Raw genomic sequence first — 26,510 nt, forward strand, 5'->3', positions numbered from 1 at the left:
GTTAGGCAAATGTGCAGACCATTACACCACGAGGCGGATCTGTTACAAGTTTCATTAATAATTCCCAGTACACAATTCATTCTCAGTACATCTTCATAGATAAGTTCGTACAGAGTTCACATGATTAAAGTTGTGTTTAGATGCTTATATATTTTTTTTAATATTGCATATCCGATAAAATAGAATCATAACTCGAATAAACTAATTTTTTGTTAAATATACAGAATAAATTATGAAAAAAAAACTCTAATGTGCTAAAAAATTTACATAATTCCAGCGATTTACCCTCTTGGTGGCTGTATGAAACACACTTATTTGAATTCAGCCGTTTTCAAACAGTCATAGGGTGCCTATAAAACTAATCAAACTTATTAAACCCCTTCACTCAAGTAGCAAATGCTGAATCAGAATTAACGATGATGTCACAGATTGCTTTGAGGTCACTACCGGAGTTCCTTTTTATAATCCGTATGGACCTCATCGTAAGGAAGTCAATATCACTGGATCGAGGAATATCCATCTCCTCCTCTCAAAAGCACTGCGACCTAGAGTATACCGATGTTGCGGTTATAATTGGCGATTCAGTCGGGGGTCTTCAAGTCACTGTAAATAAGCTAAATAGGTACCCTGTCTGAATGGGTTTAAAAATCAATATTGCAAAAACCCGTGTTCTGTATAACACTTCTTCGTGCCTTGATGTTCAAAATCCCCTGACTGTCGAGCCAAATCATCGAAAGGGTCAAGAGTTTCAAATGTCTGGGAGTATATGCTACAAAAAATGGCATCATTCAAAAAGAACTGGGAGTGCGGCTAGGAGTAGCGGGTGCCAGATTCAACAGTATAAAGGCTGTCCAAAGATCGGATATTCACTCGGTGAAAACCAAACGCCGCTTATATAACGCCTGCATAATACCTATTCTCCTCTATGGATGTGATTCGTGGCACCTCACAAGTGCCCAAAACAGCAAACTACTGAGTTTTGAGAATAGGTGTCTCAGAAGAACCTCAGGTGTGCGGTGGTTTGACTTAAGTGAGGAATGAAGTAATAAGAGAACGGACGCAGCAAACTCCGGTGACAACTATCATCACGCAGAGGCGATACTGTTGGCTGGGCCATGTACTGCGGATGCCTCCTGAGAGCCTTGTACGCTTGCCTACTTTACAAGGCATCGGGTTCTCGACGCTTTGGACGTCCGCTGCTGACTGTTCGTCGGCAGTTTAAGTCAGAACTACGAGACGCGAACCCGACTTGGAAAGATGCACAGAAGCTGGCAGCCGATAGACATGCATGGAGGCTATTTGTGGACACCATAAGCTCAAACTAGGGAGCGGACATGGAATGATGATGATTATGAAATATATATGACGCATCGGCCTTGCTTTAAATGGTGAAAAGAAGGACAAGACTCAATTCAAAATACATGGTTTTATGTAAGATGACTTGTTTATTTTGTTTTTAGGCTCTCCTGGAAATACTGTTTTTTTGAGTTATGACTATTTTATCAGATGTATGATATATTTCTGATGATTCATTTAGATTAATATTTTAACTTCCCGTCCAAAAATAAAATTTGATATTTTTTCAAAGCTGTAATATTTTATTATTAAACTATTAAGTTTATTGTTCAAATTGAGAGGATTTCAAAATTAGCAAGCGGCTTAAAGGTTCCTAACAGATTATTTCTGTGAATCCAACTGATGGAAGTTATTTTAAAATAGAACATCTGTAAAAATTGCTTTAAGCTAATTAGACCAGATATGTCTTAATGGTGGCAAAATTTATTTACCAATACAGATAGTGGAATATTAGATTTAAAAAAAGTTATATGCAAGGTGAGTTCACATGATTACGATATAGTATTTTTAATTATATTTTATATCACGTGATGGTACTATATTGAGATGTCAGTAGACTTCTTGAGCCTTATCAAGAAACTATGTAAATTAGTAGATTTGAAAAAAAAAAAAACCTTTTTTTTCAAGCTGATGAAGTATTTAAGAATAATTGTCAGTGATGTATAAATGGGGAAGTTCAGTGGTTTTTACATATTTTATTATTTGTTAATATAAAGTACTAAGCCAAATTTTAAGTATTATCAGCGATATGAGTTTTTAAGTTTGGTAATTTTAAAATTACTGCGCCTGTGACATGAAAAGATCTTGTCATTGGGTTCTGCAGATTAGTGAGTGGTGAGCGGAAACCAGAAATCGATCACAACATTCTATCGTTAGTTGATTCGGAAGAGCTTGTGACATAGTTCAAAGCAGTTCATTTTTTCAAATATTTTTGAGAAACTTCCCCATAAAATTAAGTGATTGAATTTTTTATGTCCAATTTCCCATAACACTGAACTTCCTCACTACACAATATTGTAACGCTTGAAATAAAAATATATACAGACATCTTCAACAGAGGAAGAAATAATTTTCTTTGACGTTTTATTTTTCCAAAAATTGCACAAGGTAGACAGTTGCTAGATCCAGCCTAGAATCCCACACTTTTTTGTAACTGTTTTTACAAATAAAAAAAAATCAACAAATATCAGAAAATAAGTAAAAGCTTTAAAAAAAATCTCTGTTGAGACGCGTTGTATTTTCGTAGAATCCTTCGAAAGTTAAAGTTGTTACTTGACTATGGTTATTTGGGCACTCATATAAAATATTTTTGATAAAAAAATAATCAAAAGGAAGATGATTCCTTAGTCCTACATTATGTATATGGAGAGTATAGAGTATAGTGTGTGGGTTAGATAGTATACAGTTGTCCGGCTTGGAGGGCAGAGCACTAGAGAGTGACGGATCATTTATTAGTCTTGCTCTGTGGTTTGGAGGGGGTAGTGGGTGCTCCACCCTGTTCTGCTAGAGAACCCAAAGCACATCCTTCACTGTCAACCTCCATCTGCAAAAATAACCTTACATTACATCAATTGTCCAGTTTTAAAAAAGAATAATCAAAATTCGATTATTAAATATTTGTATATCCTTAAAAAAAGGAGACTAACGTAGGCACATTTTTGGCTCTCACATGTTTTTGTCAGATTTATACAAATTTTGGAGATGCATTGTCTTATTTTATTTTTAGTTAACACGTTTGCGGTTATGCTGGCTATAGATTTCAAAATTGTCTCTTATTTAGGAAATGACGGCTAAAGCCTTTGTGAAACTGAAGTAATCATAATATATGGTAAGAGGAAATATTGTGGCCCTATAAGAACTGCATCAAAAGTGTCCCAGTATGTTAGTCAAATAAGATTTACTTCAAACCATCAACGACAGTCAAATGGAAAGTGAAATATTTAACAATACAATACCTACCATCACTGTCTCTCTACATGACTGGCAAGCTTCATTACATTATACTCTGCACAAACAATCTGGAGTTTACATCAAGGAACCTTCTCCACTAGGGGGGTATAAGATTTATATTTTAAAGTTCCATCATTGGGTCTCACTCATTTTACAACTTGTACATTAAAAAAATACATATACAGTAAAAGCCCTAAATTAAGTTTTTTAAGGGCCCGACAAAAAAAGAAAGGAGGGAAAATGTTAATAGAAGAGGGTAGTGAAAACAATTCTATCAGAAAATTATTTTTCATTAAAAAAATTATGCAGCAATGTTTGAACCATTTTTTTATTGTAACTTTTTGAGTATGAATAAATGTTTGTAAAACACAATAAACCATCTTTAAAATTACAACTAAAACACGAAAATGGCAGCAATAAACGTTCGTAAAACACAATAAACTGTTTGCAAAATTACAATAAAAAAAAAACACAAAAATGGCAGCCATAATTTTGATCATCGATTTGACTTACCAACAAGTTAGTTTAATGATGGACTAATTTCAGACGCTTGTGCTGTCAATTTTTAGTGGGGATTGCATATTTTCCGACTAACAAGTTGGTATACTGATAAGAGACTACCTTCAGATTCTTGAGTCGTCAAAAACACGAAAATGGCGGCAATAAATATTCGCAAAACATATTAAACTGTCTTTAAACTACATATTTCTATAAAAAAGTAAGTAATGATAGGTAGTATAATGATAGAAACTAACTTCAAACTCGAGCTGTCAGTAGTCAGTGCGGATTGCAAATTTCTCTGACGTTAATTGCGAGAAAAAAATGTAAAACTGGGTTTTTATGGTACTAAAAAATTAAAAATTCAATGGGGCTACAAAAATTGTACATATATGATCGCAGGAAAACGCAAATTGCGGGGACGTAATTTCGGGGTCGCACTGTATTACAATAGTTTACCTTGTCATCCTTGACTCCGATAGGAGTGGTGCTTCTACCGATGCTGCCAGCAGCCGAGCCATTAGTCGAGGAGTTGTTCACAGCATCACCATTTTCCCCACTGTCACCGTTGTTTCCTATACACAATAAAATTATAATGATTAACTGACACTTGTTAGTAAATAGTTACAGTACAACCACTTACTGACTTTTTTACATGTGCTATGTGATAAGCATGTTACAAATATTATAGAGAACGTGTATAGTGGGATATTCATGTTTTTTAAAAATATTATGAACAAGATATTATACTCCCAGGGGTGATACACCTTTAAAATAATTATTTGATGCCAAGCATGTAGGGAATTGAAACTGAGACTTCTTGCATAGCAGGCAAACCACGAGGCGGACAAATTTCAAATTAAAATGAGAAAATTTATCGACTATTGTTGATCCGAAATATAAAGATTTCTTATGAAAATTAGAATATACTGTAAATTAGTTTTACTTTCAGATCCCGTGCTGCTGTATTTTTTGTTTTTAAAATGATTTTCCATATTAAAAAGAAATAAATTTATAAACATTTTGACAGAGATGGGGCTCTGTAGACCTCTCAGGGAAGGAAATGGGGAAATCTAGATATGAATACATCTAGCGGTAAATTTATTTGTAAATAAAAAAAGGCATTAAATAAATCCCATTTGTACTAGTGTTTTCTTACAATACTGTTAAAAAAAATATTTTTTAACATTGATTTTTCGGGGAAAAAATAAATTTTATTATTACGGGGTCATTTTCAGTGGAACCAGAACCCTAGAGAGTGCTTTCAACTCTGGACTTAAGTGGAGATAAACAGCCTCGATGTGTAGTGTCTGGTGTGTTTACCTACTATTCTTAAGGTCCAGGGATCAATTCCTGGCAGGATAGACGCGAAATATTGATATTAAGAAGAAACGCGGTCTCACTTTTTTTCATATGAATGTATTCCCGTATTTACTCCCTGGGTTATGGCACTAGAGCCATGATTTTTTTACACGCTATAGATATTTACCATTGGCGTGTCTCTATTTTTTGGCTTTTTTGATGAACCGAAAACCCAAAAAAAAACTCCCAATTTTATCTGCCATTTTTAGATTTATGGTATACAAATATAATTTTAAAAAAAAATAAAAAATGGAAAAGGTACTGACACAGAAAATTTGATTCTGATACCTATATCTTTAAAAAAATAACCAAATCGGTTCAGTTTTGGGGTGCGGAAAACGGGACGGCGAAATGTCAATTTAGTTAGGCCAAATTAGTCTGACGTGCAGTTGTCTTTTTTGCACAGTATCGGGTAGGCATTTGCGAGAGAGTGACAGAAAAACAATGTTATTCCTATTCATCAAAACTGTCTAGCATTGCATATCCTGTTAAAGGATTTTTGAACTGCAATATGTCATTGCTCCTGGACTGGCACATGAAGCGTAAGACTGATTTTTGATGTAACAGATGATTAAACTTTTTTGTAACAGATGATCAAACTTTGTCGCATTTGGTTTACCAATGGAGTGCTTTATGCACCACTGGGTGCAGGCAGAATGGGGATGATGATGATTATTTTTAATGTAAATTTATAACCGGTTAGAAAATGGAAAAAGGGTTGTGGCACGGTAGAATTCGAACTTATTATCTGTGAGTCCATGACACTACCACGGGAACCACAATTATTTCAATTTAATTTGGATGTATTAATTACCCGTGTTGAGGTCAGCGAGGGAGTCCGGGGAGGGCTGAGAGGGTCCGGCACCCCCACTCTCCGCCTCGTGTTCCTTCAGTACGGCGTCCAGGTTGTAGCGGCGTCGATAGCTCGCCCAGAATGTGCGTACGTGAGACTCCGTCTTGGTGCCTATGGTCTCCGCAATAGCTTGGAAATCTTTCCCTGCAAAAAATACATTTATCAAAGGTATGAAATAATAGATACAAAAGTTCAAATAATTTTAATTCAACCAATCAAACAATTTCATTCAAATGGAAGGGGTAATAATCGTCAAGATCTCTAAATAAAATACATACACAATTTATTTAAATTCTGAGTAGCTTCTAGAACTCTATTTATACAATTAAAAATATACATTAGCTAGTTTTTCAGTGAAGAACTTTTTTTTAAACTTTGAAACAAAATTTGAAATTTATTCTAGACAAGTTGTCAAAAAAGTTTTTTTTTAAATTTGTTAAAAAAAAAATTGTGTCTTGTCAATGCTACATCATATAGCCAATAATTTCCATATGACGTTCATATCACACCTGAGTGATAATAACGGTACTAGTCTAAAATTGAGATTATTTAATAAAATATACAGAAATGTTCCTGAATATATTTCCTTTCCACACAATCAACAGCACGATTCTTTAAAATATTTATGTTGCCTTAAAAGCAATTTATACTGGTTTGTTTTAAATTTTAAAAATAATAATAGCACAATGATCAATTATGCTGTTGTTATTAATGTCTAAAAACATTTAAAACTAGATGGCACAAGTGAGTAAAATTTACGTTGAGCCTTTGTTTTTTGCGAATGAATCTGAGTAGAAAAAAACTGAAAGCGGGTGTGGGTAAAACTGCTGTCTGGTAAAAAATATTTTTGTGAGTTGTGCCACTATTATTCTGGAAGTGCGATACATAGAATTGATTTACTTAATTACAATTATTGTACGATGAATTTTGACTTACCATATTTCCTGACACCTTGGACGGCTAGCAGGAGTTCATCATTAGTCCATCGAGCGTTAACTTTGGAATTTAGTTCCGATGTTCTAAGGTCTTCGATGCTTTCGGAATTTTTACGCTTCAGTGCACTAATTTGTTGTTTGTTATTCTGAACCTACAGATGAAAACGCAATCAATAAATACAAAGCTTATTTAAAAATAAATATTGGTAAATGCTAAGACATTACAAAATGGAAATGACTCGGAAATACATATTTTGCAGATATTTACACGCATGGCAAAAATCATTCGAATTTTCAAGCAGTTTTTGTATTAAATTGGTCATGCATGTAGTTAACACATTATGAAGGAATCCGCTAAGAACAGGATGGGGCATCACAATTCTAGCAAATCAGACATGATTATGCAGGGGTAGGTTGGGTGAGATGGGGCGAGCAGAAGACAAAACGGGACACAAAGCGAGTGAATCTCTAATATTCCAGATTCAGTAAAATGTGTGCAGAATACAAACATGTGTTAAAATTTACACGGAAAATTAAAACGCTATTAAAATATATATAAAAGTACTTAAATAGCCTAAAAGGGCTACAGAGCCGGCAATTTTTGTCTACTAAACGAATTACAAATATTGCATAGCATGAGTATATGAATTTTGACTACACAAATTATCCAAAGGTGAAGCATTTAAAAATAAACATCATTATAATTAAACTTAGAATTAGCTTTTGCATTTTTTTGTATAATTACAGAATTCCATTAGTCTATTCAAATAAATTTATATAAATCACTACGGAAATTGTTTTTTTTTTTAACAATTTAAAATGTTTAAAAATGACATTTATTTTTATAATTTGTACTCTTGCCTGGAAAGTGGTTTAAATAAATATTGATGTTTAGTCATTTTGGAAATTAATATAGAACTAAAGATTATATTCAAAAGATTTTTTCCTGATAAAATTGTGATTTGTGACAAAATGCAGAGAAGTAAAATTCATATTGATTTTTACATACAAAAAAACAAAAAAAAAAGATTAGTCTGTAATTACATTCATCATAATATATAAAATTGTATTGATTAAATTAATAATAATGACAAATAAAATTTTATATAGTAAACGTTAGTACTAAAACTGACCGTTCGCCATTAGTATTTTTAGTTTATAGTGAAATGTAGACAATATTCATACATCAACAATATTTTGATTCTTATAATTAATATTCCTTTTTAAAAGGAGTTCTCCATATCTGTTGAAAGATCTGACAATACTTGAGACATCCCCTGCAACACCACTGCATATTGATTTTAATAAGATGTTGGCGAAATGAAAAACGTCTTATTGAAGTTTTAATAGTTCTGAAACCAGTTGGCATATTAATTTTAATTGAGTGATTTTTACTCAAAATAAATGTATAGTTGTTTAACGTGGAGAATCACAAAGTTAGTGCTTCAAATATTGACTTTAGCTTGTTTTCAATGTTCTTAATTAATATTGTCGGCGGAAATTCGAAATACTGTGCACAAAATCGATATTGTCTAAGAGGTGTGATTTTTTTTTTGTATCATTTTCACTTTTAACAAAAAACGAAAGAAAAATACAGATGTGATAGCACTAGAAATAACGATATTAATCATACACATATAATTAAATAGATACATCTCAAGCGCGAAGAAAATGAAATTAATAATGGCCTTCCGTGCCTCCATTCTCTAACAAACTTTCAATGTGATCAGGCGTAATGCTACGCAGTCGGTGAATGTGATGTAAAAATGCTTCGACCACACTTTAATTGTGAAAAATAAAATAAATATATCATTTCAATTATAAATACCAACAAATTTATGGAAAAAGTAGATAAATAAAAATTGTGACAGCTGCCGGGTAGTTTCCTATCTGTGGTAATGAGTTACATAGTAATAAATATAAACTAAAGAAATATGGACATCTCTTTTTCACATGAATGTTTGCATATGTATTGTGATTTGCTATCTCTTTTTCTTTTTCAAATTGTTAAGGGAAATGCAATATTTGCTTTATCTTGTAGCTAGTACAGAAATAACGTGTCTATTCATTAAACATCAGTGTAATTTACATTATGCCTCTTAATCCATTTCAAATTTCGGCCGACAATATGTATGATTGTTTAATACATCATTCGATGCTCGGCAGCTCAATCACAGATGTTAATCGGCGTCGACTAAAAGTCCTTAAGCAACATTACAGATCACAATAAAAGCGGACCTCAATGGAAAGATTAGTCATTACATCAATATCAATGCGAGCCGAATTCCAGTTAGTCGTTTATTTTGCACTTTGCAAGGTTTCCTTTCCTTGAAGTGTGGCAGTATTAAAAAATATAATAATCGATCGATAAATTGAATTAATAATAAAATAAAATTTAATAACAGAATAATCGAAACACATTTTAGTTAAATAAAACTTTTACTTATAATTTTCACCGGCGACCGGGTTTCGTTGGGACCGACATTGTCAGACTGGTTGAAATAGAAATAAGGAAGTTCAGTGATTTTTTTAAATTTGTCAATAGACTGTCAAAGTCAAAATTTTTTTTCAATGGTTTTACGTATCATATAATCAGCACTATGATTTTTTAAATTTTGTGATTTTGAAATTACTCCGCACGTGATGTCACAAGTTCTCATCGAAGAGTTCTGCTGATCGGCAAGTTGTTTTCATGGAAACCGGAAATCTATCACAGTACTCTAACATTGGTTTATCTGAGTGAATTTGCGACGTAGTTAAAAGTAGTTAGTTTTTATTAATTTTTTCTTACATTTTCAAGAAACTTCGCCATTTAATTAAATGCTTTAATTTTTACCGAATATAAGAAAACATTTTTGTATCTAATTTCCCGAAGCACTGAAATTACTCTAAAATATTAAACTTGAAATTACTATGAAAAAAATATGCAGGTTCTACTAAGAAATGTCAAAAGAATAACTCAATCAATATATTTAAGTCGATGCTCCATTGGAATTGGTAAAACTATAAACAATTGGGGTAAGTCATTTTATGGCGTCGATTATTACAGACTATAGCGCGCATAAGTCAACGTTCCATTGGAATCGGTAAAACAATAAATAATCGTGATGAGAAACTTCTATCACGTTGATTATTACTGACAGCAGTGCCCATTGTGATTGAGCTACTGGGAGATGCACAACAATATGGTATTCATAACAACACACATCTACTCGAAATCTATATAGCGTTGTTGCGGGGAGGTCTCAATTCCGTTTAGTAGGCAGCCGGCAGTGTAGCTCCCTTACTTGTCTCTTGAGCGAAACGATCTCGCGATCCATGGCGCGCAGCATGACATCCCCCTGGGAGGGCGGGCCGTCGGGGCAGCGAGCGGGGGCGCCCGCCATGGCCACCAGGTCGTCGTAGTTGATGTAGATCCCACGCGGCAGGCGGTGCTTGAAACGCGCCTGCTTCGGGCCGCCGCGCCGTGACACGGGGCCGCACACGGGGCGCATCGTGCCCGTGCGCCTGAGTCACGCATCATTTAATACCGTCTCCCATCGCACGCAGACAGGTCACGAAACATAACAAGAAACTGGTCAAATGTGCCTACATGAGACCTCGCTACATTACGATGTATGTGAATTACCATATTTCCTCGATTATAAGATGCACTTTTGTTTTCAAGACCAAAAAAACCTTACTATTAATAGCCAAAGTCATCAGAGTGAAATTTCTTAAGATTCAGTCAGTGTTTTCATTATCACTTTCCGACGTGTCATTGTCTGCGTCTTCCCACAAAATGACATTATATATTTGCTTCATTTATGTCAAATTTACCTCCTGCGGCTTTGTTTTCCATGCACAATACTTCTTTTTTACTAAAGTATCGTAATGATAGCCTTCTTGCCAATTGCGAAAAAAATATATATATATTACTACAGACACAGTGATAAGATGCTATCGATTATAAGACACAGCCCGAATTCAGAGACACTAAAATGAGAAAAACATGTGTCTTATAACCAAGGAAATGTGGTAAAATATGAATTAGATGAATTTTATGGAAAGGCGAAAATTAAGAACACGCCGTAATCAAAGTGGTTAATTAAAATTCTAAGACAGCATACAAATATACCGGAACCTTTTTTTACACGGTTTTGAAATAACATGGTACAAAAATGATTTAAAAAAAAAAAAAAAAAAATTAATTAACAATGGGTAATAGTTACATAATTAAATATTTTTATTAAAAAAAAAATAAAAATGAAATATTTGAGTTATGATTTACCCAAATATTTCATTTTAAAAGCCATTTTTAACGAGTTGTAAATAACTCACTATTAGAAAATGGGAATCGAGTTGGGGTAGAGTGGGATTCGAACCACGGACCTATGGTCCGTGGGTCCGAGACACTAGCCACAGGACCACAACCTGATATTATTCGTTTTAGGAATTTCCTACATTTTTCTTTTACTTACTAGGCGCAGACAGGTTTGCGCAAGGGAAGCGTGATTGCGAATAACGCTTCCTTTGATTATTTAAAGTATTTTATTTTTTTGTTATATTTTTAAATAAAATTAAGGTAAAATAAATAGTATCTACTCTTTAAATCCTGAGATTATTTTTATGCAAGGCAACCTATCCACCATTTTTCTTTTCTAGTATACTTTTTTTACAAGGTACTGTGTGGTTTAGGTATACCACATAAAAAAAAAATTGGCTAAATGATGGATTTTTTAAAAAATTGTAATTTTTCAACTGAAAATCAATGACTTAGAATGTACGCGCCCATAACAACAATAGTGTTTAAGATATTATTGCTCGATTATATTATATATGCAACTTACATTATTTGCAACGTAATTGGCATTCGAGTAGTAACTTTATTATGTTCTCTGTTTTGCACTGATGAGAGATCTGTTAAATTGTAGCGTGCTACTGCATACGGAACATTCCACATGTAAACAGCATTTTATTTAGAATTCTGACCAGTTTCTTGTTTGTTTTTCTGACCCATACAAAATGTACTTAACATTAATAATACTGGAAATTATACACATCTTCACTAGTGTCACATTATATCAACACATAATTTACAGCACTAAAAAATGCATATATTTCATTCTTTCTCAATACACAATTAATACATTTTGGGTCAATCCTTATTTGTTCTGAAGATAGGTTGTATTGACCGGAAACCAGTAGAATTCAGAGGTATTATCTGAATAGTTTAAAATTACTGAGTAACATTATTATTTTTTTAATTATGGAAAATTAAGTTAAGTAACTTCAGTGTGAAATAACAGAATTCTAATAATAGAAAATGTATTAATTACTATGGAAATTCATATTTTAACATTATCTTGAAAGAAATTGACTAATAAAAACTAATGTCATAAATTGAAAAAAAAAATGAAAAAAAAGTTAATTTTGTAACCGCTAGTGGTGTGTGCCGGTCGACAGTCGGATGTCGAAGAAGATGCAGAGAAAGAGACAGAAAGGGTGAAATTGCCAGAATGTCAACAAACAAAACTATCTCTCAGCAACTTGTCAAATGGAGTTTTAAATTGTTATTTTTCGCTATAACTATTAACTACATTATAAATTATTATTTGTCTGCTAAATACGAAGATCGTAAAATAATTGATTAAGAAAAGATGTTATAATTAGTTATGGTGAGAACTTAAAATGATATTCATATTCTAGAGGCATCAATCTTTCCCATCTATTTCCACGCATTTTCTTATAACGATGATGGTCGACCTATATAATTGAATTTCCAGTACTATTAACTTGAATGCTTCTGTTTGAAATATTTTTTAAAAAGAATTATGTTAAAACTTAGTTAATAACAAGAACTCTAGGTGCACAAAAATAATTAGCTATATTTATTTAACACGGAGAAAATTTAGTTAACAGAAATCAATACATGATTAAAAACCTCTATCATGAATATTTTGTTTTTAACTTGTATGTTGTCATAAGCAAAAAAATGTACTACAAGACACATTTGTATTGCAATACTTAAGAAATTCACAAAAACCAAAACATAAAAATTCGCATCATGCACTATTGTTTGTCAAATTATTGTAATGAAATTTCTTTGAAATTTTTATCATACATAATTTAAATAAATAAAATTAGAATGTGATGTAGATGCACCGAATTACAGAGTTTTATTTGGACAAGTTAATACTAATTCACTAATGCTCATACTAGGCGAGTCAGCTGACGAGCAGTTTAGTCATTGGGGCAGTCGGTCAGCAGTGAGGGGATGGAGAGGAGGGGGTTACTACATGCCACCTTCAGGAATGGGCAACTTACTGAGAAATAAAGCAAGTTTGTTGGTAATTAATCAAGCTTGTATTACGAGGAAAAGATAACTGTTGATTGCAATATATTATTTTAATTCAAATTACTATAAAATTATAAATTTTAAAGTATTTTGTTTTATTAATTCATTTGATTTTCAATTAAAAACAATTTTCAATAAAGTAACAAAATACTTGCAAATAAATGCTCAAATACCTTGCAAAATTATTTTTTTGTGAAACAACATAATTTTGTCAAAGTCTTATTCTTAATCGTTACTCAAATCTTCACTATAATTAAATTTTACTTAGCTTTTACACTTTCAATAGCTCGATTCATGTATTCAAATTAGGAGGTTATTGATAATGCATAACTATTTCAATATTACTAATAAATTTTATAAACTCCTTATGCAATTCGATGCCGAATTTAAACACTAAAGAAAAAAACTCGATACTTATTTTTAGTTCGAAAATTCAATTATTTGATCTGCTCTGGGTTTCTTCCGCTCGTAATACATGCTCGGGTGGTGCAGTGGGACGGTGGGACGGGTAGGACAGTAGGACAACAGGTCAGTATGGCAGTAAACCTAGCGTTGCTGTATAGGAAGAGTACACACCTGACGTGTGTGTAGCAGGCGTTGCACAGTTTATGTGTGTTGTAGGGAGTTGTTTTGTTGCAAAGTATACCGCACACCGAACACCAACCTCCACTTCCTTCATGGCCAACCTACAGTATGCAATTCATCTAATCACTTACTATGCTCTCCCAATATCATCATTTACTAATCAAACAACGAATGTTTTCTTTAAAATATTCATTAACAAATGATGCAACTCAAAAATACATTGACTTTTAACAGTTGTTCAAAATAAAAAAGTACTAGTTATCCAAAGGCTGTGGATAATTTTTTGGTTAACAATTATAAGAAAAAATAAACATTTGCAAATGTGAAATTTGAATAAAGATTTAATGTGATTTCAAAGTGAAAAACTTTGGAATATTGAACTAAATTCTTCACAAAAAAGCAAATAAAATTGTACCAACATATGTTTCCTTGGCAATCTATATAAATAAAAAAAATAAAAATCATAATTTGTTTCGCTAAAGATACATTATACACATGGTTACATGGATATATATGTTAATTAATTTATAGATTCATTTAAACTCCGAATGTTTCACAGATGTATCCATTACCAAAATGCTACAATTCAAACATAAATAAATTATGAAGATATCAAGTTGAGCTGTAAGAGCTGGAAAACGGAGGGAATTAATATGATAAACAATACGGTAACTCCTGAATGCCTCTTATTTTATAGGTTCAGATGGTAATATCAGAAAGAACCAATAGGGGGGGGGTATTCCATGTTTTCTGCACACATTTTAATGATTAATATCAGATGGCAAGTTGTCTTGTGAAAGACGCAAGGGGTTAATGTGAATTAAAGCGTTAAAATATGGAAGCATGCAGGAGTGAGAAGGAATTGGGGCTGTAGGCTGAAACTAGGCGCCGTACCACAGCCCGTGCTGAAAATAATTAAACATAAACAATAATATGATTCCATGCTCATAGAAGCTGCCATGATGCATCCCAAGTAGATGTTATTTACCTCTGCGGGTAGATAAGTCTTACACAAGCTACAAAAATGAATACAAAGGAAATAACATTTCACAGAACGAAGAAATAATCTTATAATGAATAATATCAAATCAGAATTCAAGCTCTATGTAAGCTCAATATTTTTTTTATATGTAACGTATTTTACATGAAATTAGACTAAACTTACGTAGGAAATATATTATTATTATTTTCTGCTGCGATTAAAAAGATGTTTTATTTATAAACATGATTTTGAACAGTTTATTTTAAGTCACTTAGATAAATCTGCTATCAGGCGATGATTTAAAGAATACAAACTGTGTATATTAATAACTGAATTCTCAGTTCACTATTTCCTATCCACGCCCAATAGTGCATAGGGCACTGTATTGGTACACCAATCGCAGCGTATCTTGATCATTTTTATTACATATTTTATTACATTTTTATTACATGACGTAAAATGTTCAAACTTACGCTTCAGGTACCAATCCACAAACTGTGAAATATTCTAGGGCAAAAACAGCTTTTAAAAGAATTATTTCATGTCAACCATGTCGGGAATCGAACCTGAGACCTCTTGCATGGTAGGCAAAAGCACTTACCACTACACCACGCGGCGTACGTGGGAAATGATACATAACAATTATTTTTTCTAAAAAAACTCAACTCTTCAACGTCGTATCTACATAAAATTATGTAGTAATAATCTGAAGGTTTATCCGTTTTTTCCCTCCAATTTCAGAATGCGGATATTATTTTTATGCTTAATTTTAAAATATGGATTTATGAAAACTCTTGATTTAAATTAACTCTTTATCAATATAATGTCAAACAAAATATATATTTATTATTGAAAATACCAGTTTAATAAAATTTTATTCAAAAGTTTTTGCCAGTATGGCGGCGACACTACCCACACTCTCCAGTACAAGCTAAGATTTAAAATTTAATATTACTTGACTTTGAAAAAATTTCCTCATTTGGCAAAAAAAATACAAAATTAAAATAATTAAGATTCACAAAATCGGCCTTGTAGTACATTACGGAATAAAAAAATTTCAATTGAGAAAAAACAAATAAAAAAAACTACTGTGTAGACGTGACAGCCACAGAAAAATGTGAATGAAAATTGCAGGGGATGGAAACAATATTCCTAACTCAGTTATAACTCTTAATACAGCACAGTAGAGAACAGCCGTGAGATATAGAAGGCAATGCAGTGGATATTAATAATAAAGCAACTTAAGATGATGTTGAGGGTAAAGCGAATCATGAAATTTGATGATGATGAAAATAAAAATGACAACATAGAAACACATCTAGAATGTGTTGTTACTTGAAGATGGGTGATAAGCCGGAGCAAAATTAAAAGAAGTAGACATCTCCCAAATTTTGAGGCATTATGTAGTTTTTCTTTTCTCCATCGACAATGGTTCTTTAATCTCAAAACATGTTATTTAAAATTGATTAAATTAGACTATTTGGACAATAAGGCGTACGAATAAGAAGAAATATTCAATTCATTGCATTTTCTATTAAATTTAAATAACAACAATAAGGCAAAGTGAGCAAAAAAAAGTTTTACAAAAAATAATTGATCCAAGGAAAACATGTTTGGTAGACTGGTCCAATGAAATGAATCGGAAGATTGCGAAATAAATTAAACAGAAATTGTCTGGTATTTCTTAGAACATTGTTTTTTACTATTATTCAAAACGTGTCATCATCCAAAGCAGAATGGTGGCAACGAAAAGATGGAAGAAAAATAATATGAAACACTGTCATAGGGATCATCTTCAAAACTCAATAATAGCCACAAAAGTGAGAAGAGTTCGGGTAGCGATGATGGGGGGCGGGGGGGTTGACCCACCTGAGGGGGGCTGGAGGGGCGGCCGGGGAGGGGCGGGGGGGGAGAGCCCGAGCCTCGCCTAATGCCGCGGTGGATGGTCCACTTCTGAGCACACATAATCATGTCAGAATCAAAACAAACTAACAAACATATGCACAATCTTGCCCGACATGTGATCTTTCCCACAACAAACTGGCGCATGAATCCTAAATACAATTAATAAATTAGTATTCTGTGTTTTTACTGTGTATATAGACTTCCATCATCATTTTCTTCATTAGCAATATCTTCAGTATGTCCAAAGACAAATACTGGATTTAATTCTCGGGGGCATTAATGGTTATTTAAATAAAAGTTAAGAACCAAAGTTTAACCCAACGAATGTCATACGCATGCAAAAATGCGCACCATTCCATGCACGCATTTTACTTTGTATCGAATATTCCACTAGTCGCAGTTGACTTGAAAATCTGACCATCCAAAATTAATTTGAACGTAAGTATCATTTATTACATGGCGTTTTTCCATTGTATTTTTATTTTTTTCACAGGGACACTAGTACTCCCGCAATTATCCATTTTAGGAACATAATAGTGAATGTCTCAATTAGTTAACACTAAAAAACAGCTAGCATGTACATGTATTAGTTTACAATGGTGGGCGAACAGCGTGAATTTATGCTCCATCGTTTATGTAATATTCATTCAAATAAAAATCGAGTAGAAGTGCGATACTGGATTTGTTAAAAATATCATTTTAAATTGGACAGAGATATTGACAAATTTAAAAGTGTCAGAAACAGTTTGATGTAGGGATGTCAACTAGTGTATTTCTGATTGGCGTTTGTAGGGTTAGAAACATTATTTTTTAAACTATTGAAAGAAAATTCATATTTATTCATTCACTAGTAAGAAACAACTATATGAATGTATGCTATCATACTTTGAAATTGATTCCTCGCATAAAATACTACTGAGCTTCCAAGGAAACATAAGCGTTAGAAATACCAAAATTTGTTATCAGTTTTATTTACTGATTTTGAATCACGCTTACGATTTGTTTAAAAAAATCTAACTTAACTGTGTTTTGTGACAAATAATGTCTGTAGGTAAAACCCAAAGTGTGTCATTTAGATTTAAAAGGGACGGGTGGCGGCTTATTGTTGTTTGAGTCATTGACATCCAACTTACTCAGTAACTGTTTTATTTATAGGAAAATTATTACAGAATAACAGGCGGTAGATATATGTATGTTTACACATACAAATTAAGATTTTCACATTTACGCACCGTACCATAAGAATGACAAAATTATTTAAATATATATGTACAACAAATCATCAACATTGTTGAAATAATAATTCAAATAAATGCATTATTTTTATTTCTTAGTAAAAGTACTTCTTTAGTACAAAAATTTATTGATGATTTTTGAGATGTACCAGCATAAATATAATAAAATAAATTGATAAAAATTCTAATTTTCGTAAAACTAAAATTCTAATCTGCGAGCATTCTTAACAAAGCGATGTTTACAATATAATGTAGATATGAAAATTTCATTATGTAAGCCCTCTTACTATATTATATAAGCGCTTCTGAAGCAAAAAAAAACTCAAAAGTGTGATGAAATTTACAAACATAAGTATCTATAGACTAGCTATCAAATCACCTGCAGTAAAAATCACCAATAACACGTTAGTGCTGTATCTCAAGTGTAAGTTGACAAAATAATACTGTTTTTTTAGGGAAACATTTTCCTTTATCATAATTATAATTTATCATAGAATCAGTTTGATGGGATATTATTGTACAAAACTGGAGTTTTTGCATGTTGCTAAAGTCTCAATTCTGCATTTTGGCCAGGTTTGAGATATTTGCTTATTAAATTTGAACTATGTAATGACAAACGTAAGTTTCAAAGAGAGTATGAGTTCACTTCCAAAACAGATATGTAATTGTGTAATATGACCAAAAACACTCAACTGTAGTATGAAGATGGTTAAGTAAATCTTAAATAGAAAATACCTGTTTTAAACATTACTCAATTTCTCAAAACGATGTTTATTGCAGATATGTGCAACAATTTTGGCATTTATAACACAGACTGGAGAAAATCCAGACACATTTTGTGTTAAAAATATCGATAAAAATCCAAGCTGTTTATTTATTTTTTTAAATTAATTAATGTGGACAAAACTAAGGAAACAGCATTTTTTTGCTAATCAGCATGAAGATTGTGGAAATAAATTATTATAAATCACAATGTATCTAGGGTAGAAAGCGAGCAGGGGACGTACCTTTTCTTCCGTGTCTGATTCTCGGTCATCAGATGCTCGATCCGACGTTCTGTCCGGTGAACCTTCTCTCTTTACGGCGGTAGTGGCTCTGTCCATCGCTGAACTGCGGGTGCGTGATTTCTTCCAGGAATAATAGTACTTCACAAGTGACGCGATGGACTTGTCAGGTAACTACAGATCCAATCAAGTATTTTATCAATCATAATATATATATAAATATAACGGACACGAGACTGAATTATCAATGTAAAAAAAAGTCTGGGTGTAAAAAATGTGTTGGAATGGCATTCTATTTACAAAAGCTTCTGTTGTTATTCAATCGAATCATAAAATATCTCAAAAATCAATGGGTCAATAACACAAAAACGTATCTACAAAATTTCATTTTTGAGTAAAATATGCAGAAACATTTCAGATTATCGGTTCTATCCATAATACCTACCATTATACCTTTGCATTCTTTGTTTAGGTTTACTTTTTTTCTTGTTAACCTTTATTACTTTATTTTTTTACTTTGTATAACTTTTATACTATATCTTTTCTAATTTAAGTAATTTCACTTTTTTTTTCTAAGTATGTTAGTTTTATTTTTAAGTATGTTAGCATGATTTTTTTTTTGTAAATGCTCAATGAACAAAATAAATAAATAACACAAAGTAGTATCTACTCAAAAACAATTTTCATTAAAATATTTGAATTCATAAACTCAATCTAGTTATGCTATAAAATCCGATTAATCTGTTCAATAATATGTAAGTTTTTTTCTCCTCTTATCAACATAAGTAATTTTTATATACATTTTTGTTTTATAAAAAAATTTAATGTACTAAATGGACAAATATATAACCAATTTCCCTGCGAGTGTTCTAAGACTACGAAGCATAGTTTATAATTCTTTTATAGTTAATCAATTTAAGTTGAATCGGGTTGTGGTCTTGTGGCTAGCGTCTCGGACTGTCTCGGACGGATCAAAGGTCTGTGGTTCGAATCCCACTCTACCCCAACTTGACTCCCATTTTCTATTAGTGAGTTATTTACAAATCGTTGAAAATGGTCCTCAAAATTAAATATTTGGGTAAATTATAAGAACGCAAGTATTTATTTTCATTAAAAATAAAAAAGGAAAAATATAAAACTACTCATTTATGAGTAGTTTAGTCGGCTTCAGTTTGATGCGCATATGCGGGTTTCTGGACTATTATAATTCTATGGGCACCATTAACAAATTACAACAGAGTAGGGAATGAGGAAGTCTAGTCTAGTCTCGTCTGGTAGTACCATTTATGAATTTTTGTGTGGATGTGTTTCTCCTCTGTATGACAAGTAATTTATTATTGAAATTTGAGCTTGAAACTGTGAGTAGTGATGTTTATGTGGATCTTGTTTGATAAATTATTAAAATATTCAAGTTTTTTACTTTAAGTTATAAAAATAGAGGTACACATTCAACTATTTAGTAAAATCATCATCATTCCCTTCCCGCGCCTAAGGGTGCATAGGGCACTCCATTGGTACACGAATCACAGTGTATCTTGATCACTTTTTTGTTAGATGAATGACAGATTGTTACACAGCGTGTAAAGTGGCCACTCGAACCAGCCGATGACAGGTCAAATTCTCTTCTCAAATTTTTTTTCCCTGTCTGTTGCAAAAAAATAGATCTTGGAGTGAAATCCAGCCAGTCTACAAACATTTGGACATACTCAAAATATTATGCTCACCATTTGCCTGATTCTGTGGAAACTTTTGCCGTGAAACTGGAAGGCCTGCTCAAATAGAACTTTGTCTTCCACGGTCCACTCGTCGGGGAAGGGGGTGAAGTTGGAGAGGTCGAGGACAGCTCGGTCTAGGTCGTGCTTGTGCCAGAACAGCATGCCGAGGGCCTGCTCCCCGTTATAGCCGTACTTCTCCTTGGCCACAGTTATGTACTCATCCACTGCAGGACAATATACTATAAATTATGATCAACGACACTGCTGTACAATATGTTGTCATGTTACCGACTAAGTGGGTACCATGTCAAATTTTTTTATTTTTAAATCCACTGATTTATTTTGAAGTTTGGCAACCCGAAATAATAATAAAAGCAGACTACTTTGAATGACGTCACTGGTTCATATGATATGAGAGTTATGGAAGATTTCCGGTTTGCTTGCCATGGATGGACCACCAATGGGAAGAACTGAATGAGAATAAGCGGAAAAGAACCTCTGACATCACACGCGGAGTTTTTTCAGAAATACAAAACTTTAAAAAATTGTAGCGCTGATAATACAATATATAAAAATTGAAAAAAAAAATGTGGCTTAGTTTAATAGCCAATTAAAAAAAAAAAAAACCACTGAACCGAACTGATGTGGACGACATTCATCCGAATGAATAAGTAAAAATAGAGAGAAAAAGTATTAACATTCACAAATGTTATAATATCAAATTAACTCAAATAAGCTGTTCAATTTTTAGCTTTTTTTCACCTAAATTTTACATGAGTTTCACAGTACAATTAAATGTTCATATCACACATCTGATAAAATAGTCATAAATCAGAAAAGCAGAATTTCCAAGAGCCTAAAAACTAAAATGACATATTTTCTTTATTTTCTTTACATCCTTTAGAGCAATGCCAATGTGTCATATATATTTAGATTTGACTCAAAAATCGCTATTACATTTTACAAAGAAAATCTCGATTGTCATAAAGAAAATAGTTAAAATATGACACTGTTTGAGAATGGCTGCGTTCAGATGAGTGTTAATGTAAGCATGTCATAAGGCCATTAAGATTTTTTTTTAATTAAAAGAAATATTTGCATTCTTATGATTTATCTAAATATTTAAATTTTGGTGCCATTTTCTACTAGTCGTAAATAACTATGTTGAATCAGGTTGGGGTCCTGTGGCTAGTGTCTCAGATTCACGGATCAAAGGTCCGTGGTTCGAATCCCACTCTACCCCATTTTCTAATAGTGAGTTATTTACAACTCGTTGAAAATGGCCTTTGAAATATTTGGGAAAATCATAAGAAAGCAAATATTAATTAAAAAAAAACAAAAACAGTAAAAAAGTTGCGGTAGAACGGGATTCGAACCTCAGACCTCCTCATGGGGAGTCTGAGACACCAGCCGAGGGATAACAACCCCCCATCTCAAATCTTAAAGCTAGGATTATGCCTATTTTTAAGCATATTTTTTTTTTCGTAATTTATTTTGAACATTTATCTCAAAATCAGAATTTTTTAATTTATGACTATTTTATCGCAGGTGCGATATTACTATTGAGTTGAGAAATTGTTAAAAAGGAAAAATGTAAGTAGCACTAAACTGAACCTCATGTTGATCATTGTAAGGTGTAACAAGTTAAATTAAGTTACTAACACTTGGAGTCAGCTATGTCCACAGTTGGTGACCAGACAAGCAACGCGCGGTCGGCTATCAGGTCAGGCTTCCTGTCTTCGGGAGGCTCCAGCTCGGGGCACACAGCTTGGTAGTCTCGCCCCACGCGGATCTTCTCCGCTGGAAATGGTACCACTGCTTCGTCAAGGGATACAAGCAGTCGCCAATGGAATAGAACAGAGAAAAGCAATGAATGAATACACCAAGCTTAAGTTCCCGGGTTAGTGCGGATGAAATGCGGGGTTAATTATTCTAAATAATATCGACCCCTTGGAATAACAAGGTTCCATCGGACACTGATACTTTAATATAATTTGCGAACCTTTTGCGGTATGTTAAGGATTACTATGTACTATCAAATGCAAATGGAACTGTTGTCACCCAGTCACTAACTAAAATTGTTGGTTGGAACCTTGTTATTCCAAGGGGTCGATATAACACACGAGTCATCTACAATCAAAGGCGTCAAACTACATTTTAAATGGAGACGGAGTTATTGGATAGATATCTCAACAGAGATGAAAGAATCATTAGGGAATATGGACAAATGTTTATTCGGTCAGGGTTTTTTGTTCTGAATTGTAACTTTATTTCGTTTTGTTAAAATAATATGAGGCACCGAGAGCTATAGGAGCTTAACCTTTCCCTTACTGTCCTAAAACACCTGCGCGTTACGGTGCTGTGTAGTCACTACACATAAAAAAATAAGAGATTGAAAAAGGGAAAATGGAATATTTATAGGGAATGCCTTTAATTAACCATAATTTAATTCAAATATGATTTTAATTCAAATATGATAATATTTCAAATCTAACTGCTGAAAACATGAAAAAACAATTAGGTATCGCTAACGACTCGGGCGAAACGTGCACCTGCACCAACTTCCCGAGAGCTACTAAGTAGCTAGTACTGGACTACATGACTGGACATGTAGTGGACGTGTAACACCAGGTGTTATTGGTATACTGCGTGTATATTTTTGAATATGTTTGTAATTTATCCCCGATTTCCGATAAAATGCTTTTTTTGTGCCTAATAAGTACTTATTATTTAATAACAAATTATTTTAGTCGATACGTAAATGTGTAATGGAGGAATACTGAAAATCTAAACCCAATATTTATTTATGAAGATATTATAGTTATTAGAGGCAATGTGTACCAGCTACACATCACCGGGGAGGGAGGGTTAAGCAACATTTGACATCAATTTAATCTGAGTATGTAGTTAGTTAGATGTAAAAAAAAACATATGCTTTCATCATCATTCCCTTTCCACACCTAATGGTGCATAGGGCATTGCATTGGTACACCAATCGCAGCGTAACTTGATCATTTTACATGAAGGTAAGGTAATCAGTCTTACGCTTCAGGTACCAGTCTAGGGACTATGAAATATTCACAGTCCCTAGACTGGTACCTGAAGCGTAACACCCTTTTAATTAATATTTCATATCAACCATGTCGGGAATCGAACCCAAGACCTCTCGCATGGTAGGCAAATGCTCTGACCACTACACCACGGGGCCGACTAATGTGTTCAGTGTTCATATGTTTTAAGCCCCACTTATTCATTATTCAAGCTCCAATATTAAAGTTGGAAGCTAAATAAATAAAAAAAATTAAGTAAAGCTAAATTAAAGGCTTGACTTGTGGCATTTAGTTAATGGCTTATGTCTAAGTCTTTACAGGGCTTATGACCTGTCATAAACCTTTATTCGATTCACGTCACAGTTGAAACGAAACATTAATTTAAAAATGTGTTTTAACACTGCAACATTTCATAGTCCCGGGACTGACAGGTAAAGCGTAAGACTGATCATCTTGCCTTCATGTAACGGATGATCGGTTTATAAGATACACTGCATTTGGTTTACCAATATAACGCCTTATGCACCATCAAATACGTATAGGGTGATAATGATCTTTCATTGGCTGATTTGATTTACACACTGCATCATTCACCCACGTCTACAATTTTGATAAAAATGATATTTTAATTTTGAACTCTTATTGGATGTTCCCTAATTATACGATACGCGTGGATCCAATAGTAAGCAAGCTTTCTGAAGAAGGGGACCGCGGATCAAAGTAAAGAATCTGTTAGATTTTATTTTAAAGATAGTTTTTACTGCCTCCAGGAAAAAAAATATTTGGTATATTAGCAATAATGTATGCCGACGGACCCTATATACGATGGAGAAAATAAAATGCAAATATTTATGTAGTTATTATATTTGAGTCATATTATTTATTAGAATATTATATTTTTTCTGCTGTTCTTCAAATGAATGTTAGGCATTATGTTACTGTAATATGAAACTAAACTACTTATCAATAAATGTTTATCTGAGGACACCTTATCACAAGTTAGAGTAAGTATGAACAAAAGTACCTACTTATTCAAAGATCTAGAAATTTTTTATATGGCTACATAAAAAAATTACACTGAGTAAAAAAGTTTTTTAACACATCTAAATTTGTCACAAATTTGCTAAAATAAGGAAAAATTAAGTAGCTATTTTTTTATTTCTAGATCATTGGGCATTTTTATTTTATTTCCAGACAAAAATATTTGCCGTCGTTAGTACGATTTGTTTAAAAATTATATTCAAAATCTTACAATGAAAATATTTCTCTTTGGTTGGTTACTTTACATTTCTTTACTGCATCTTGAAAATAGCAAATACGAGAAAACTTAATTTTGTGGAAGCTTCCAAATAAAGAAAATATAAATACTTATACATGCTTACATCTACAGGTTTTATTGATTTTTAATAACTTATTGATATTTATGAGGAAAGCATCAGCACCCAGAACTGGTATATTCTGGTACCATTTGGAACATTTTGGGACTAATAATATTATAAAAATACAATTCTTGTTGTCAAAGAGCAATATAAGAAAAGTGTAATCGGTGGGTGACTAATGACTGGAATGATTAGGTGGGTATAAGATTGAGGACATTGGGGAGAAAGCATGGTGATAAAAGCTCTGTTTCAGGTGCACACCCACTTAAAGAAAGCTGTTTATCAATAAAACCTAATAGATTAAAGCGTACAAAGCTAAAGCTCCAAATAAACCGTAATCGAATCCGTGCAGGAGTTAGTTTCCAGCGAGGTTCTACAAGATCTCACAGGATGTATAACTTTTAGATGGCTTCAAAAATGTATTTTTTCCAACGTTACTCTGATGATACTTTCGAATGAAATATTACATAGAAATGCGCTGATTAGCGTCAAATCACCATTACTCAAATAACATATGCCTTGGCCTCAGCATCATCAGCCACCTACAAAATGGAGGACGCGCCAGTCTGGAGATCTATATTCACACAAATGGCGAAACATTACAGTAAATGAGAATTTATAAATGGCACTAGGCAGGTATTTTGTAAAATCAACGAAAAATTAGACTTACCGTTCTCATCGTCGGAGCTAGATCCGGGACTTCCATGACCATTGGGGCTTGGTCCTCTGGATCTTCGTCCATTGCGAACACCATCGGCATTTCTTTCTGCTAATACCATATTGGATACTTCAGAGTTTATTTTCACTTCTTAAACAAACGTTTCGGTGCTGTCACACCATTTAACTTATACTCGTATCAATATACGTTACACCAGAAATCCAAATCCAGACTCCGCGGGGCACATCAATAAATTGACAACGAGTGATTGGCAAACTTTTCTACAGACGCCTGTACTTTCAAAGTTGATTGCGCACAGATGCTTTCAAATTCAAACAAAACCAAATAATGAATACAGTTTCCAATACTAAACTCCCAAGATAAATTAAATATGTTTATTTTTAGATAATGAACGTATTATTTCAACAAAATGCAAATTATTTGTAATTTCGATCATACAAAATTATACCACGCGAAGAAACAAGAAACTTTAAATGTATAAATGCACCACAATGAACTCATTACGCATGCTTCGTAATCAAACTGATTGCAGAATCCCTGTTTTACCCACCGATTTAAAAAGAGGAATACTACAGTTAAAATTTAGTTACCCAATGATATCTCCGTTTTACTTAATAAGTCTTTTAAAAATATTATTGATATCATTACAAAATATTTTCCCCTTTAAACAACATTTTATACATAT

At 32.9% G+C, this 26,510-nt stretch overlaps 1 protein-coding gene across 5 annotated transcripts; it reads right to left on the reverse strand.

The window, feature by feature from the left end:
• Positions 1–1,952: 1,952 nt before the first annotated feature.
• Positions 1,953–26,349, reverse strand: LOC148282440 (REST corepressor-like). Of its 5 annotated transcripts, XM_088225047.1 has the most exons (10): positions 25,817–26,058; positions 22,380–22,517; positions 20,727–20,941; positions 19,006–19,176; positions 13,868–13,977; positions 10,242–10,461; positions 6,956–7,106; positions 5,981–6,163; positions 4,264–4,379; positions 1,953–2,899 (listed from the first exon to the last, which is right to left on the reverse strand). In XM_088225047.1, exons 1-10 carry the CDS (start codon positions 25,923–25,925, stop codon positions 2,801–2,803), a joined length of 1,512 nt encoding a protein of 503 aa, XP_088081173.1. In that variant the 5' UTR covers positions 25,926–26,058; the 3' UTR covers positions 1,953–2,800. The 5 variants fall into 5 exon arrangements, with proteins under 5 accessions (XP_088081173.1, XP_088081175.1, XP_088081176.1 ...); XM_088225049.1 differs by lacking the exons at positions 10,242–10,461; positions 13,868–13,977 and adding an exon at positions 16,728–16,811 and having other exon boundaries at positions 22,380–22,532; positions 25,817–26,349; XM_088225050.1 differs by lacking the exons at positions 10,242–10,461; positions 13,868–13,977 and adding an exon at positions 16,728–16,811.
• Between the last annotated feature and the right edge of the window lie 161 nt (positions 26,350–26,510).

This window comes from Micrasema longulum, unplaced genomic scaffold (genome assembly GCF_059751315.1).
Source record: "Micrasema longulum isolate JH-2025_06_02 unplaced genomic scaffold, ASM5975131v1 h1tg000328l, whole genome shotgun sequence".
NCBI lineage: Eukaryota > Metazoa > Arthropoda > Insecta > Trichoptera > Brachycentridae > Micrasema > Micrasema longulum.

Bases quoted from the DNA above. Each gene is read 5' to 3' on its own strand.
- LOC148282440 (XM_088225047.1), bottom strand. From the start codon at position 25,925: ATGGTATTAGCAGAAAGAAATGCCGATGGTGTTCGCAATGGACGAAGA. The intron at 20,942-22,379 runs GTTAGTAACTTA...ATTGTCCTGCAG, and splicing joins GGACATAGCTGACTCCAAGT to TGGATGAGTACATAACTGTG. The intron at 6,164-6,955 runs GTAAGTCAAAAT...TATTTTTTGCAG, and splicing joins CCAAGGTGTCAGGAAATATG to GGAAAGATTTCCAAGCTATT.